The sequence below is a fragment of the Hyla sarda genome, chromosome 3, assembly GCF_029499605.1.
Source record: "Hyla sarda isolate aHylSar1 chromosome 3, aHylSar1.hap1, whole genome shotgun sequence".
Taxonomy (NCBI): Eukaryota; Metazoa; Chordata; class Amphibia; order Anura; family Hylidae; genus Hyla; species Hyla sarda.
Window position 1 is genome coordinate 353114765 of NC_079191.1, and position 17961 is coordinate 353132725.

Consider the following 17961-nt stretch of genomic DNA (forward strand, 5'->3'; position numbering starts at 1 on the left):
AGCAGCAGGACCAGTAGTTTCGGAATAGCACTGGCAGGGGATCAGCGGCTTTGGGTTTCCTTTTTTTTTTAAGTTTCTACCCTGAGCACATTTAGACATTACAATATTTCTATGGAAACCCCTTTAAAGGCGTACTCCACTGGAAAACAGTTTTAAATCAACTGGTGCCAGAAAGTTAGAGATTTGTAAATTACTTCTATTTCTATAGAAAAAATCTTAATCCTTCCAGTACTTATCAGCTGCTGTTATGACCCCACAAGAAGTTCTTTTCTTTTTGAATTTCCTTTCTGTCTGACCACAGTGCTCTCTGCTGACATCTCTGTCCATTTTAGGGACTGTCCAGAGCAGGATAGGTTTTCTATGGGGATTTTCTCCTACTCTGGACAGTTCCTAAAATGAACAGAGATGTCAGCAGAGAGCACTGTGGTCAGACAGAAAGGAAATTCTAAAAGAAAAGAACTTCCTGTGGATCACACAGCAGCTGATGAGTACTGGAAGGATTAAGATTTTTTTTAATAGAAGTAATTTACAAATCTGATAAAAAAAAAAAAAAAAATGTTTTCCAGTTGAGTACCCCTTTAAGTTTGATGGGTGCTTTATTTCCTTAGCACATATTACTGAACATCAGTTCCTCCTAAGCTTGGCCCCAGGACATTGGGATAATGCAACCTAAAGCCACATTTGGCATATAAGCCGCATGTGATTGAGAATCAGCATGGGCATTTTATTGGTACACCACCTGTATTACTAAGGTATATGCTACTGCCTAGTAGCCACTCTACAGTTCAGTATACTACTGTGCTGCCCTTAACCTGTGCCAGCGCAAGCTTCCTCTATGGGCACCAGGTAAGAGCACCGCCATCTTATTCCTCTGATACAATGTGTATTGTGCAAAACCCTGAAGCAGCTCTCTTCTTCAATATAAAAATTGGTTTACAGCTTCCAGATGCTATTATTCGGCAGACTAGATGGGCTGAATGGTTCTTATCTTCCAACACATTCTGTTTTTATTTCTGACTTTTTATATAGTGACTTGTAATATTAGTTATCTGCCTATGTCTATTTTTAGGGACTTCGTAATTCAATACCATATTCTTTAAAGGGTACCCATCATCAAAAAATTATTTTTACATATTAAAGATCAATCCCTAATGAACAACTTTCTAATTGCTTTTAATTCAAAATTTTGCATCCTTTCATGTGTACTTTAATTTAAAAAAAATTCACCACTCGGGGTCTCCCTAGCAGTCCTGGACGCAAGCATTTCTATTGATTTCAGACTCATGGCATGAGTCCAAATTCACACTGCAGCCAGGACATGTACGAGCTCAATGCAGCTCCCCGCCTGTTAATCAGACAGGCGGGAGCGAGCACTGTTCTCGTACTTTAGCACTTCAGCTCCCACTACTGCTATTGCACGCTCCTGACTCGGCCGGCCACCCACCTTTGTTATTTTACTGCTGCAAGTACGGAAACTCTGATCTTCAGAGCTGCCGTGCCTGCCCTCTGCTGAGACTAGATGTGTGCTCCCGCCTGCCGGGCCACTCCCCCTCTCTTTCTCTCAGACGGCTGGCAGAATGAGCAGCTCATAGTAAAAAAGGTATTTTGCGTGTTTTTTTACACAAAAAAAATAAAAAAAGCAGGGATAGTGTCAGTCAGGTTCAGCTGGGGAGGGGAGGGGGGGAATTTGGGAAAGTTTAGTTGTTGATAGGTACTATTTAAAGATAGGGTGTAGAGAGTTTTATGTTATATAAGTTGTCCCAGAGCCACATAATATTGCAGCTTGAGGGTCCATCGAACTTGTATACCTATTGGCCCAGTAGGAGTCACCTACAGATTAGGCCTCCAGCAGCCAAATGTTTTGTTAGGTATGAAGTGTGAAGAGACTGAGGAGTTGCGCTGGTGCAGCTTGTGCAATAGAAGGTCAAGTGGTGAACGCCAAATTATTTAACGTAGTTAGGAGTAGCCGTATTAGTCCAGTGATGCAAAAAGCAAATGATTTTGCTTTTTATATTATTTAACCAAATAACCGATGTTTAATTTGTAAGTATAGGTTATGTCTAGCAATAGGAAGGAACAGCAGAGGTGCTTCTCATACTACCATTACAATGGGATAACTGCTCTAAGCTGAACAGACCTGCACATCATGCAATGATTGTATTAGTGGTGACAGATCTCTATGACCTCAAACCCCCAAAGGACAGCCCCATTCTATATAAAGACGTAGGTTGGGTTCACATCACGATTTGACCTTCCGACGCAAAGATACGAACCCAGTCTTACCATGTAGTCTTTTCTTCTTTAGATCTATGCTAAACCAGCTTGTCTTTTGGAACCATTCCTGTACATGTGTCAGTAACGTGTTCACTAAGCAACAGCATCAGATACTATTAGTAACAATTCTGAGATGATTCTCTGCTGTCAGTGCAAGAAATCCCAGCCACGAGCTGTACGTGGAACAATAAAAGCGATGTCTATTTCACAGTTCCCTTCATCCAGGCACTGTCACTACAAAAAGTCCTTCCAAAGTATAATCTTCAATATAAAGCCGAAATCAGTGCCATCTCTGCCATTGTGGTCGACCAGGTTATCACCTTCGTAAGCGCAGAAAAAAAGCGTGCTTACATTCCTTGCTGTCTATGGGGTAGTACTTGTCATAAAAATCCAGGACATACTCCTCCGTCTTAAATCCAAACTTCTGGTACAGCAGCATTGCCGGATTATTGGCAGAGACGTGTAGAGTAACATCTTTCCCCATGCAGGTCTGTCAGGAGGAAAATGATAATACAGTTTTTATTGATACACTAGCTTAATACCCGGCGTTACCCAGTTTATTCCTTCCTAATCCTTGTTGGGGAGGAAAATAAACAAAGGAGGAAGCTGTTGCAAAACTACAACTCCCAGCATGCATGGACAGCCTTCTTGTAAATACCTGTACAGAGTGGCCACTGTCCATGCGCCCGGTTGCTCAAAACTAAGCATTAGGAGATGCAGCAGCCTGTTGGATCTCATTAAAGGGGTACCCCGGTGGAAAACATCTTTTTTTTATTTTTTTTTTTTTAAATCATCTGGTGCCAGAAAGTTAAACAGATTTGTAAATGACTTCTATTAAAAAATCTTTATCCTTCCAGTACTTTTTAGCAGCTGTATGCTACAGAGGAAATTCTTTTCTTTTTGAATTTCTTTTTGTCTTGCCCACAGTGCTCTCTGGTGACACCTCTGTCCATGTAAGGAACTGTCCAGAGCAGCATAGGTTTGCAATGGGGATTTTCTCCTGCTCTGGACAGTTCCTGACACAGGCATCAGGTGTCAGCAGAGAGCACTGTGGACAAGACAAAAAAGAAATTCAAAAAGAAAAGAATTTCCTCTGTAGCATACAGCTGCTAAAAAGTACTGGAAGGGTAAAGATTTTTGTATAATAACTTTAATAGAAGTTACAAATCTGTTTTCTGGCACCAGTTGATTTAAAAAAATAAAAAATAAAAAAGTTTTCCACTGGAGTACCCCTTTAATAGCCAGCACGAGGGTCAGTGGCACAGAATGTAATGTGATTTTTAAAGCACAGTACAGCGTCTCAAACTGGCTACGGGTGTTATGGAGAATGGGCAGGATGCTATGTAATAGTAAAAATGACACTTGTTCACAGTGCTGCACTGTAATCATTTTTTTATCCAAATTTACAGTTGCACTGTAATGAACCGAACGTAGTCTACTAGTGACTACTTTTTGTCTATTTCCTAAACATATACCGTTTCTGTGTGGAAAACAAAAGCACAGTAGACTACAAAAAGACTTAGCAGACCATCTGCATTTTCATGAAAAAAAAAAAAAACATCTTAAGAGTCACTAGTTACCTGAATAAGATGGTAGATCATAAATGTTGCCAACCCAGCTCGCCTCCATTCCGGATGGACAAAAAGAAACGAAATATAGGCCTCATTGTATTTAACATCAGGCACCATGAAGCCAAAGGCAATAATAACCTTTTTGTACAGGACCACCACACTGAAATCCGGGTACTGCAAACATTCCGACACATCGATCCCTAGAAAAAAACACACAGGGGTATAAGCATACTATTTTACACTACTTTATAATCTATATCAGTGGTCTCCAACCTGCGGACCTCCAGATGTTGCAAAACTACAACTCCCAGCATGCCCGGACAGCCAACGGCTGTCCGGGCATGCTGGGAGTTGTAGTTTTGCAACATCTGGAGGTCCGCAGGTTGGAGACCACTGATCTATATAATGGCTCTGCAGATATTTTACTTCATAATCTTCTGCTGATCCTGCGTTCCAGCCCCGAATTCATGGCTAAAGCTATAAGTAGAATTCTGTCGAGAAGCTGGCAGAGGCACTCCTTGTTATACCGATTATCAGGAGATCATCAAAGAGAGAACTGAATCATAAGGTTGCAGTGGAACATCAAATGTAAATCACTAAAAATGTATACGGCAGCAACAAAATACCATATAAGGGTTCGTTCACACGTACGCAGATTTGATGCGCAGGATTTTCTGCTGCAGATTTCAATGTAAACTAAATGACTGCGCACAGCTACTAATCTGCAGTTACAAATCATGCGCATCAAATCTGCGCAGGACCCTGTACGTGTGAATGTACCCTAAAAATATACATGGCCCAAGTGAGAGAAAAAGTGACTTTCCCAAAGCAACCAATCACAGCTCAGCTTTCACTTTACCAGAGCTCGTTACCTGAGCTGTGATTGGTTGCTGTGGGGAAATCACTCCACTTACTCTCACACAATTTGATAAATCTGGGCCTAGGCCCGTCGCTGCAGGACAGGCATCCCAAGCAATTGCTTGGGGCCCCAAGCCGGTCCGGGGGCCCTGAGCAGAGCCGATGCTTGTTGTGCCGGGCCGTCCTCCTGCCCCTATCCCGGGTCAGCAGCTCGCCCTGTCGGCCGGCCGTGCCAGCAGTGCGAGAGCCTGGAGTGGGAGGCAGAGACTAAATCCTATTTTGTGTGCCCGGGTCACCTGTAGTTGCCAAGAATTCAGGATGTCCCCGCCCCCAGTTAAGTGTCGAACAGCTACAGGTGTCGGCCTCTTATTGACGTTCCGTCACGTCACGCTCCCAGAATTCAAGGGCTGGCGTTACTACGTCCTAATGCCAGCCCTATTCTGAGAGCGTGACATGCGCGAACATCATGGGGACTGGGGAAGGTTCTGCCCTGAATTCCCGGGAACTGCAGCAGAGGTACCAGCCAGGGGGGTCTAATCTAGGGGTACTACCTGCCTACTGGGGGGAAGAGGGGTTAATCTGGGGGTACTACATGCCTACTGGGGGGAGGGGTTAATCTGGGGGTACTACCTGCCTACTGGGGGAGGGGTTAATCTGGGGGTACTACCTTCCTACTGGGGGGAGAGGGGGGGTTAATCTGGGGGTACTACCTGCCTACTGGGGGGGGGGGGGGAAGGGGGTTTATCTGAGGGTACCGCCTGCCTACTGGGGGGGGGGGTTAATCTGGGGGTACTACCTGCCTACTGGGGGGGAGGGGGTTAATCACTGTATGATTTATTTAGAGGTACATGTGTTTATCATGGGAAATTGTCCTACCTATGTCCTAAGTGTGTATATGTGTGTTACATATATATACACACAGTGGTCCCTCAACATACGATGGTAATTCGTTCCAAACGAGCCATCGTTTGTCGAATCCATCGTATGTTGAGGGATTCGTGCAATGTAAAGTATAGGACGCTGTACTCGCCTGTCCCCGCCGCTCGAGATGGTGTCCCCGCCGCTGGAGATGGTGTCCCCGCCGCTCCCGATGGTGACCCCGGGCCTCTGCTGGGCTCTCCTGGTCTTCTCCGGTCCTCCGCTGTCTTCTCCGGTCCTCTGCTGTCTTCCGCAAGGCCTTACTGGGCCTGCGTAGCGACGTCATTACGCCGCTGCGTACGCCATTCCTATTGGATGACGTGCACAGCAGCGTATTGACGTCATTGGAGAGGGCCGAGAAGACACCGGAGGACCAGCGCTGGACCGGAAGGGCACTCCGGAGCATCGTGGAGGGGTAAGTAATACTCACCGCACCACATGGGGAACATTAAGCTGCTATCCGGCAGCAGCTTAAGCATTTTGCGCTGTCGGATAGCAGTTAATGCGATGGCCCCGACATATAAAAGCATCGTATGTCGATGCTGACATCGACATGAGATGGCCTCTGAGAGGTCATCGTATGTCGATTTGATCATATGTCGGGGCCATCGTAGGTCGGGGGGGTCACTGTATATAGATTAGTTAGGAGTAGCCGTATTAGTCCAGTGATGCAAAAAGCAAAATCATCGGTAGTTGCAGTATCTTGTAATACCTTTTTTATTGGACTAACAAGATTATGTAGAGACAAGCTTTCGGGATTTCTCCCTTTATCAAGTCATAAGCATTTATATATATATATATATATATATATATATATATATATATATTTATATATATATATATATATATATATATAAAATATATTTCTTTTTCTTTTTTCATTATGTACCCTATTATAACCAACTATGATTGACATTTGGCCCCTTCCCTTATTTTGGCTCTGCCTTCACATAGCCACACCCATTTTTCTTGGGGACCCCAAATTCCTTTAGACGGCCCTGTCTGGGCCATAATGGTTATTAGCAAAACATCAAAATATAAAAGTCTTGAAAATAAAACAAGAAAGGTACCAATGTATAGTTCTGAACACCTACAGGACACAGCACTGCAAACATGGAAAACAGTAGCATAAAGGTTTTACAGACCAAAAAGGAAAACAGGATGGAGTTGTATACCATGTGCAGAGGCAGGCCTATGTCTACCTACCCCAACACACATTTCGCTATGGGGCATGGCTAAATTTGGACATAAATTGGCTGTACATAAATAGCATGGCAGCCAATAAATAACAAGCAGCATGATGGACATATGTAACAGACAATAATACAAACAAGATGGATGGCCTGTTTATATATAACACCTGCAAACATATCAGGACACACCTTTGTTACTGCGTCCATATAGTGCGCTGTCGGAGAATACGGAGTCAGAGCGCACACTATTGTGCCCTTCTCTCATAGGGGCTAATGGATAGAATCACTCCCACCTGTCACATGGGTCTCGCGTGACTGGCGTTCATGAGTAAAATGTTGGTAGACTTAAATGAACTTTTAAAGGCATGATGACCGTCACGACCCCTACCCATAGACTTGCATTGAGGTGGCGTGGCCGTGACATCACGAGGGGGCGTGGCTGACCCCTGCAGCGCGAAAACAACATTCGGAACATTTAGTTCCGAACGCTGCCCAGTGGAGTACCCCTTTACCATATTGCACAGACATGTAAAGGTCGTCGGGGTCTCAATACTGAGACTCCCTATAGCTGTGTGAAGTGCAGAGCAGGACTCTTTACTCCCTGGCTCAGCGCACAAAGCAGGAGGAGACTGGCTCTATAGACTATAATGGAGCCAGTCATTATGGAGTGTGTGAGGTGTCAAACGTTAAATGACTTACACTTTAAAAATTTATATCCTCAACAGGAGATGCTAGAAAATACAAGCTTAGCAGTTAGCAAAGTATCAGTCTTTGTGTGCCATCATTTTCTTACCTGGCCAGAAAAATTCCTGGCATATGGAGTTGATTGTAGGGATGTGGCCTGGGCGGACATAGCAATAGTCAATGGGGGAATGTGGTTCTGGTACCCAGCTGGGATCGTTTCTGTGGGCATAAGCCCTGATCTGGGCCAAGAGCTGCAGTCTGCATGGTCTGGTCTCATAGTCACGACTGATAAGAGAAAGGTAGAAGATAGGTTTTTATTTTAGATTAGTACTTGTCTATACAGAGCGAATCCTTAAAGTGAGAATGCTTTTAGTATTTAATAAAAAAAATAAAAAAACACCTCACCCAGTATAGATTAAGAGGGAATCTGTCATCAGTATCCCTGCATTAACCTACTGGTATAGGCTTGTAGCGCGGGTACCAATAATAAAAATGGTACTTACCAATCCCTGATCCATGCTTTCAATATACCGATCCTAATCGGGTGCTTGGTGCACAGTAACGTCCAGCTCCTCCTCCCCTAGGGCTGAGGATTCTATGATGTAGATATTTCAAAATGGAGGAAGACAGGCGGTATGCTGCAAAGTGGAGCTCCATTCTGCAGCATAGGAGCCTCAGCACAGGGGAAGGAAGGAATTCCCATGAACATTGAAGACAGACGTCACTATGCACCAACTCCGGATTAGGATGTGAAGAAAAAGAAGAATAGCGGCGGAACGAAGGCACGGATCAAGGATAAGTATCATGTTCACCAGTATTCCCTACACTACAAGCCTGTACCAATAACCGATACTGATGACAGATTCCCTTTAAAGGGGTACTCCACTGTTTGTTCCAAATGCTGAGCAGTGGAGTACCCCTTTAAATTTGCCTAAAAAATGTACATGAATGAATCAAAGACATGGATGGAGGGGGCGTGGTGTGACATCATGTCTCCAGTCCTGGAAGTTTAGAATGCGAGTACTGCACGGAGATTAGGGGATCCTTTGGAGAGGGGATAAGATGTTTTTGGCCAGAAAACCCCTATAAAGTCATTCACCCACAGATTTATTAAACAACACATAGCTAGAGTACCAAGCCCAGAAACACAAGGACCCTTGACAGCTGCGGCAATGCTAATTTTTTTCCCCTAGGCCACCTTGTTGTGTAGCCATCAGTGTTGCTGGTGCCAAATATGCTAATGAGCCCCTAGACTGACAACTGGGCAGTGACCAGTTTTGAATGGGCGTGAACCTAAGCACTCTCCCTGCTGAGACATAACGGAAAGGCAAGTGGTCAGTGATACCATGCATATAAGGACCAGCAGAGGACGGGTGCTGGAGCAGCAGGGATTCAAGGAGGGGTAAGGGGTTTTACTACTTCCAACAACTCCTTTAAATAACTGCTTTACAGGGACAGCATATTACAACTTACAGACTGGTACAACCAGGCAGGGCAATGTTAACATGTCTGTTTGTCATAAACACACCTAATGTGCTTATCTAAAAAGATACCACAAATTCTATGCATTAAAAAGAATAAGAAAAATAGAACAAAATCAACAAGGAAATGACAAATGAACAATTCATCGTGAAGTACACAGTGACAGCATCGGCATTCAGATAACATACCTTTAGCTCACCAGAACAGGGTATGTATATATATATATATATATATATATATATATATATATATATATATATATATATATATAAACACATCTAGTCTGCTATGCACCAACTCTTTCTTTTTTTTTTTTTTACATGTATAGAACATGTGAAATTTTACAGATTTGTCCATGGATCCCATTGCAGAGACCATCACAAATCGCTAGAATGAAAAAAGACGCCCCCCATAAAATCCCTAGAATAAAGATAAAGAAGGTCTCTCGAACAAAGTCGCCTTTAGAGGCCAGCAATATCTGATTGGTAGGGTGCTGACACTCCGCTGGAAGCAGACAGTTCATTACACTGTAGTGACTGTGCTGAGATACTACAGGTTACATTCTCTTTAAAAGGGGTATTCCGGGCAAAAACATTTTATCCCCTATCCAAATGATGTCTGATCGCGGGGGGCCTGCTGCTGAGACCCCCCGCAATCTCCCTGCAGCACCCGCATTATATGCGGCTGCTGAATCCTCCGGGTTTCCGGGGCTGGGGTCGTGGCATCATGCCACGCCCCCTCCATTCATGTCTATGGGAGGGGGCGTGACAGCCGTCACGTCCCCTCCCATAGACATGAATGGAGGGGGCGTGGCGTGACGTCACGTCCCCAGTCCCGGAAACCCAGAGGTTTCGAAAACTGTAGATTGAGCAGCAGCATATAATGCAGGTGCTGCAAGGAGATCGCGTGGGGATAAAATGTTTTTGCCCGGAATAACCCTTTAAGTGAATTGGGAACTGAGCTGCAGTAACGCATCACAGCCACTACACGTTGTACAGCGCTGTCTACTTCTTGTGTCATGGTTCTGGCAAACAATTGATTGATGGCCTATCCTCACGAAGTCAAAAAGTCCTAGAAAACCCCTGGTTTAGGAAATGCAAACATAGCCATTCTGGCATCTTGTCCCATAAATATTTCTAGATAGATCTCCAGTAGTACTGGAGAAAGACCACAGCACACACGATGTCTTCAATGTGAAAAAGTGGGTTTTATTCCATAAAAACAGCAAGCAAAAACAAAGCTACGTTTCGGTAGTCTCACACCACCATATTCAGGCATGCCTGAAGATGGTGGTGTGAGACTACCGAAACGTAGCTTTCTCTTTGCTTGCTGTTTTTATGGAATAAAACCCACTTTTTCACATTGAATACATCGTGTGTGCTGCGGTCTTTCTCCAGTACTACCTCAGTTGGGACTCCTAACCAGTGCCCCTGTGACGGCGTGCACCTTTTTTCATTTTTTTGCTCTTTGTGGATGTGCTGCTTCTGTTTCCAAGTTTTAGATACATCTCCAGCTATATCTAAAGATCAGTGAGGTCTCAGCAGAGACCTGGACCGATCAAAACTTTTTACATGTCTGGATAACATGTAAAATGTTATTCAGACAGGGGGTGATTCGCCCCTTTGAAACAAAAGAAATTAAAGGCTCAAATGTAAATCAAACAACATAAAAACCTTTACCCTTAACCCACTCCAATCCTTCCTGTGCAGACGCTGAACATGTGTCCATTGCATCCATGATGCTAGTAGTATAGTACGTGACTGGGGAGGCCTGCTGCAACAGTCACAATGTCGAAATGTCGACCACAAGTGAACAAAGACTGGGGCACCCACTGGAGCTTCTGTGCTCAATCACAATGGGACTGAATAGGTGTTACATTTCAGCCTCTGGACACCACTGGATAGCTGTAAAGGTATAGGACCAAATGTACATTTTCTGAATCTGATGGTGGTTGCCAAATTTGTAAAATTGCTCAGCCTGGTGTCAATGAGTGAGGGCTAAGTTACTCAAGTGTCTCCTTGTTCACCCACCAATATGCCCACCCACCTCATGAATATTTATGAGACCCCTTTGCCTATGTGAGCGCAAGGTGGGCGTGCATATCAGTGCAAAGAAGATGGAGGCAGGGGAAAGCTGCTCAACTAAAGTGTCACAGCCTGGCACATCTCCCCACTTACCCACCAATATGTCCACCCACCTCATGAATATTTATGGAGCCCCTTTATCTATGTGAGCGTGCATATCAGTGCAAAGAAGATAGAGGCAGGGATAAGCTGCTCAAGTAAAGTGCTACAACCTGGCACATCTCCCCACTTACCCACCAATATATCCACCCACCTCATGAATATTTATGGGGCCCCTTCATCTATGCGAGCGTGCATATCAGTGCAAAAGAAGATGGAGACAGGAAAGTTAGGTATACACTCTTTAAACTGCAATTTCCTGTTTTAAACTCAATTGTGTCAGCTAGAAAATAAAGACACTTTATATGAATCCCAAATTACATTTTATCTGTAAATAAATAAGATTACTAATACAAACATTTACCGTATATATGGTTTCAGAATGCGGGCAGTGTAGGGGCTAACTATGCTGAGGTCTGCATCTTTATCTTCTGCTGCCCCAAGCCGATACAAGAAGCGCACAGCAGTGTGACGGACACCTTTGGTCGCAGGCATTGCAGTCTATTAAGAGAAAAAAACACAGTATCGTAAATTGATAAGGCAGAATGTGACCTACACACTGTAGCAGTCCTTGAATGCACACTACCAGCACTTTGCAAAGCAGTTGATAACTACACTGATCCCCACAGGAACATGGATATCTATGGAGCTTAGCTACACTCAAACTATAGTGCTTTCTGCTAGGTATAGGTCCAGACATATCCAGTCAATACTTAGCATGTACAATACTTTCAGTAGTAGGTCATTAGGCAGTTTGAATAATCACCTAAAAAATAATTAAAAAGGGCAATTCACTTCCTACCAGAGTCACCCCCTTAAAATACCTACCGTATATACTCGAGTATAGGCAGAGTTTTTCAGCACGATTTTTCCTGCTGAAAACGCCCCCCTCGGCTTATACTCAAGAGAACTCTTCACCTGTCAATTCCTTCTCAGTTCAGTAATCTTCAACCTGCGGACCTCCAGATGTTGCAAAACTACAACTCCCAGCATGCCCGGACAGCCATCGGATGTCCGGGCATGCTGGGAGTTGTAGTATTGAAACATCTGGAGGTCCGCAGGTTGAAGACCACTGCAGCCTTCGTCATCATCCAGACCCCCCTTTAGTTTTCTACTCACCTCCCCTCGGTGGGAAGGAAAGGTGACCACCTATGCTGCAGGGACCGTCCGGTGGGGAGGGTTAGTCGTTTCGGACTGTCCATCTTCACCAGGAGGCCCTCTTCTCCGCTCCGGGCCAGCCCCGGACTAGTGAGGTTGCCTTGACGACGACGCACAGGGACATCCGTGCGCAGCAGACGTCTGTCATGTCCCTGCGCAGCAGACGTCTGTCATGTCCCTGCGCATGAACGTCCCTGTGCGTCATCGTCAAGGCAACGTCACTAGTCCGGGGCCGTCCCGGAGCGGAGAAGAGGGCCTCCTGGTGAAGATGGACAGCCCGGAACGACTAACCCTCCCCACTGGACGGTCCCTGCAGCATAGATGGCCCGGACCAGCTCACCCTTCCTTCCCACCGAGGTGAGGCGAGTAGAAAACTAAAGGGGGGGGGTCTGGATGATGACGAAGGCCGCAGTGGTCTTCAATCTGCGGACCCCCAGATGTTTCAAAACTACTACTACTGCCCGCATGCTGGGAGTTGTAGTTTTGCAACATCTGGAGGTCCGCAGGTTGAAGACAACTGATGAAGGGATTGACAGGCGGAGATGATGAAGGGGGGGGGGGGGGGGAATGATAACGAGGGGAATGATGACAGGGTGTTGATGGCGGGGGTGTTAATGACGGGGGTGTTAATGACGGGGGTGTTAATGACGGGGGTGTTAATGACGGGGGTGTTAATGACGGGGGTCTGGATGATGACATGGGGGGGGGATGATGTATTTCCCACCCTAGGCTTATAGTCGAGTCAATAACTTTTCCTGGGTTTTTGGGGTGAAATTAGGGGCCTCGGCTTATATTCGGGTCGGCTTATACTCGAGTATATATGGTAAGTTCCCCTTTACATGCGTATGCCTTTTAATTTAGTTTATTCAACAGTCAACAAGAATCTAAAAAGTGGAGGGGTAAAAGCACAGACACTTTGATTTACAGTCACCATGCATCACAATGGCTGAACAAGTGTCTACTCACCTGATATCTGTCCAAGATCCGCATGTCCTTGCTTGTTGTTCTAAACTCGGGTCCTGTCTGTATCGGCCTAGACACTGACCCTTCTCTGGCTCCATAGACCCCTCCAACAAGCATAAGAGCAGCATTTACTGCCTGATCCAAGTCAAAAAGGGGTAAGCCTCTTTCACGCTTGGCCTTACGGACAAGCAGCTTCTGTCTCAGCCTTCTAGCTTCTGGTGTCAGAGCTACAGCATTGGGACAGGCCTCAAGGCGTTTGAGGAGCCGTTTTTCTTCATAAAGGCTGATAGCATGGTACTGAGGATTTTTGGTTTTATCCCTCTCTATCAGCTGAGGTCGCCTCTTGTCACGGGATCTATCTGCAGATGGGCCCTTGTGCAGTTCCCCCTCTACCTGGTCCAGCCTCTCCTCTTCACTCTCTATTTCTTGTTTCACATGCACAGATGACCTGAAATTCCTTTGACATAGAAGAGTTGAATGGGAGGTGATAGAAGGTATGTATTCCATCCCAGGATCAATGACTCCATCAGCATCCATCTCTTCATCATCTGAAATATATTGGAAAGCAATTAATCCTCACCAACAAACACTGGATTCAGAGGCATGAACAGTAACATTTAAATAGTCTGAATATCACGCACTTTGTCCGAAACTTTTTGGTATTCCAAAACAAATCGAATGTAAATTCAAACCCAATGTAAACTCAAATAAATGTGGTTGCCACCTCTGCTTAGCTGCCAACAATGCTCATAGAAGTGCAGCCATCCCTCCTTCCATCAATGCCCTCCTCACCCACCAGATGCAGCAGCTTCACCAAGTGGGTCAGGGGATTCCTGTTCTTCTCAAACATGTAAGGTCCCAATAGCATATACATTTATTACAAAATAAGGATAAGCCACCATCTACTTCCCACGGTTTTCAAACAACATGATTTATAGATATTACAGTAAGTGCCAAACTTTTTCAAGTTTAAAGAGGTTAACCAGCTGCATTAAATAGAAATCCAACCCTTCCCAAAAGGCCATGAATATTAGATCCTTTGGGTAGGGGATAAAATGTTTTAGGGCTGGAGTACCCCTTTAAGGAAAAGAAAGAACAAAAACTGCATTGAGATAAAAATCCAATGTGGAGTGTGGTAAAAGATATTGGTTGTTCCCAGTCAGCTGTGTGTAAAATCTGGCGTAAATATAAAAAACATAATAGTAAGGTTATAAAAGGAAGACATACAGGTCAAGAAAGACATTAAAAGCCTCCGCACACAAATTGCAAAGAAATATGCCTTGAAAACAGAAAATGCACATAAAAATAACAGAAGAAGAACTGCTGGGCAAAAACAGGAATCAATGTTTCAGATAGACCTGTAAGACATAAGCTGACTGAAATTTGTATATATAAAAACCAAATGAAGAAAAAATAAAATAGAGAAACAACATATAAAAGAGACAAAACTGTTAAAGTGAGCAAAGAATACAAATCATGCAGTGTGGAGGATTGGATGAAAGTGATATTCAGTGATGAACCAATCTACATTGGCCAAGGAAATGGTCCTGGACTACTGAATCGTATAAAGATAACGCCTAAAGAAAACAGTCATTTCCCATAATATATTATATGGAGCTACAAATCAAGTAAAAGGCCAATGGAGAGGGCTATGATTATCTCAAGTCTGACACTTCTTTAGTTACATAGAAAATAGATTTTTTGATGGATAAGTATTTTTTAGGGATGATAATATGTATAGAACTGTGGCAAGATGCATTTAAGCTTTTCTTCATAAAAAGGTCCAACTAAATGGTGAAGCCAGCAAACAGTCCACATCTATATCACATGGAAAATGTACGGTGATAAAAATGGTCCATGACAAAGCTGACCTGTCAACCAACCTTTTTCAAAATGGCAACCCTTTCATAATGAATACTATTTATGGATGATAAAATCCATGCCACAGAGATTTGAAGCATTTTAAAAGCCTAAGGTGGAGCAACAAAGAACTAAAAGGATTTGTTTTAATTTTCCTGAACATTGAATGATTCTATCATTTGTTCCTCTATTTGAGGTGGAAAACATCCCATTTATTATAGTGGTGTTCCTATCTGGGGCATTTATGGCATATATATGTGTGGGTCTGAGAGTTGAGACCTGAATCTATCTTGAAATGGAGAGCCCCAACCATCTGCTTGCAGCCCCCAGAAGTGGTCGGGACGCCAAATACAACTGAGTAGGCTGCTTTACACAGTTTACTGGGATTTGCCTAAACAGCACAACACAAAGCCATAGTTCAGCTATTAAACATTGTTCCGTTGTCCATCATTACAATGAAATAAAAAAATAAAAAAAGACCGGTGGGGAGGGTTAGTCGTTCCAGGCTGTCCATTTTCACCGGGGGGGCCTTCTTCTCCGCGCCTGCCCCAGACTAGTGACGTTGCCTTGACTATGCCGCACAGGGACCTTCATGTGCGTCCCTGTGCGTCGTCGTCAAGGCAACGTCACTAGTCCGGGGACAGCCCGGAGCGCGGAGAAGAGGCCCCCCCTGGTGAAAATGGACAGCCTGGAACGACTAACCCTCCCCACCGGACGGTCCCTGCAGCATAGATGGCCTGGAACTGCTCACCCTTCCTTCGCACCAAGGGGAGGTGAGTAGAAAACTAAAGGGGGGGTCTGGATGATGACGAAGGCCGCAGTGGTCTTGAACCTGCGGACCTCCAGAGGTTTCAAAACTACAACTCCCAGCATGCCCGGACAGCCGGTTGCTGTCCGGGCATGCTAAGAGTTGTAGTTCTGCAACATCTGGAGGTCTGCATGTTGAAGACCACTGATGAAGGGATTGACAGGCGGAGAGTTCACTCGAGTATAAGCCGAGGGGGGGCGTTTTCAGCACGAAAAATCGTGCTGAAAAACTCGGCTTATACTTGAGTATATACGGTAATGAAAAAGTTTCTGAACTTTGAACAAAAAAGTATAGAGAGAAGTAACAGAGGAAACACAGTTTATAAGTTATTACAGCATATGCTCACCATTAATCTTTATTTTACAATTTGTTCATTAAAAAAAAATATATAAAAAAGTTTAACTTAGTAGATGCACTGTAAAAAAAAGATTTTTTTGTACTCACCATAAAATCCCTTTAGTTGGATGCATTGGGGTAGACTGCACTGTGAGTGAGTATAGGCCCTTGCCAGTAGGAGGCAGAAAAAAGGTTTTGGCTCTACCTAGGCAGACATATCTAACCAGGTTGTGCAAAAAGCACTAGAAAGGCAACAAAGTCAGTCACAAGCAACAGCCTGAGCCCAGGAAGAAAGAGAAAAGGCAGAACTACACAATCATCAGGTTAAGAGTGGACCAAAATGAGTGTTGAACAAAAAGGATTTTAGGGCATGTACAAAAATCCAGTTTTCGTGTGTATTCCATTAGGGAACACCATGAGAAATCCAAAAGCACTACCTGAGGATGGGAAAAATTGCGAGAAGGCACCATGTGACCCGCCTAGAGCACAATGGCCTGCATCAGCTTGAGGTCCAGACTGGCATCTGAGAAAGCCATGATATGGGCCTGGCAGAACTTTAAAAAGTACACAGAAGCCCTTTCAGAACTGGAAAGCCAAAGTTTGAAGGCTAACTTTTTAGGAAGACCGTATAGCACAAACGGATGCGCTCCGTAATGTAACACCAAAGGTGAGTTGGTAACGCTAAGTGTGAATTGCGCTTACCACATGAAGTTGTACTCCTACCAAGTACAACAATGGAACAGGGCGTATCATCAAAGGGTCTCTGCAGCTTCGTCCCGCTGAAATAGAATCACGATAAAAACAAGCAATCTCCAGGTAGCAGAGCGGGATCAATGGAAGCGCTGAGACCAGATAAGAAGTTAAAAGGATTTATTTCCCATAATGCAACGCGTTTCACGGTCACCCCGCTTCCTCAGGCATGCCTGAGGAAGCGGGTGACCATGAAACGCGTTGCATTATGGGAAATAAATCCTTTTAACTTCTTATCTGGTCTCAGCGCTTCCATTGATCCCGCTCTGCTGCCTGGAGATTGCTTGTTTTTATCCTAAAACTTTATAAAGCTGATTCCAATTGCCCCATACAAGGGGGGGGGGGGGGGGGGGGGAATTACTTCCCAGCTCCAAAATGGCATCAGAATGAATCTTTAGATCAATGTTCCGTCCCTATAAATCTGGATCCATGGCCTGTAATGTTATTACTCTACAGAAGTGTATCCAGGCCCCTTTTGAACCCGTTTGAGTTCACCATGACCACTTTCTCTGGCAGAGGATTCCACAGTCTCACTGCTCTTACAGTAAAGCCCCATCTGTCCTGTGTAAAAACCTTCTTTCCTCTAGGCATAGAGGATGCCCCATTGTTATAGAAACAGTCCCTGCTGTAAATAAATCATATGAGAGATCTCTCCATCTATCCATAGCATAGGGGATAAGATGCCTGATCGCGGGGGTCCCGCAGCTAGGGACGCCCGTGATCATGCACGCGGCACCCCGTTTGTAATCAGTCCCCGGAGAGTGCTCGCTCCGGGTCTGATTACGGGCAACTACAGGGCCGGCGGCGTGTGACGTCACGCCTCCGCCCCTCAATGCAAGCCTACGGGAGGGGGCGTGATAGCTACGGGAGGGATAGCTCCTACGGGAGGGAGCGTGACGTCACACAGGGGTGGAGGCGTGACG

At 44.7% G+C, this 17961-nt stretch overlaps 1 protein-coding gene across 2 annotated transcripts in view; it reads right to left on the reverse strand.

The window, feature by feature from the left end:
• Positions 1–354: 354 nt before the first annotated feature.
• The window catches only part of KAT14 (lysine acetyltransferase 14), a 35045-nt gene continuing 17438 nt past the window's right edge, over positions 355–17961 (reverse strand). For both annotated transcript variants that reach the window (XM_056567600.1, XM_056567599.1), the window contains 5 exons: positions 13288–13832; positions 11528–11664; positions 7608–7783; positions 3855–4045; positions 355–2764 (listed from right to left, as the gene is read on the reverse strand). In XM_056567600.1, coding sequence (XP_056423575.1) covers positions 2591–2764; positions 3855–4045; positions 7608–7783; positions 11528–11664; positions 13288–13832 — 1223 coding nt within the window. In that variant the 3' untranslated portion in view covers positions 355–2590. The remainder of the gene's footprint in view (positions 2765–3854; positions 4046–7607; positions 7784–11527; positions 11665–13287; positions 13833–17961) is intronic.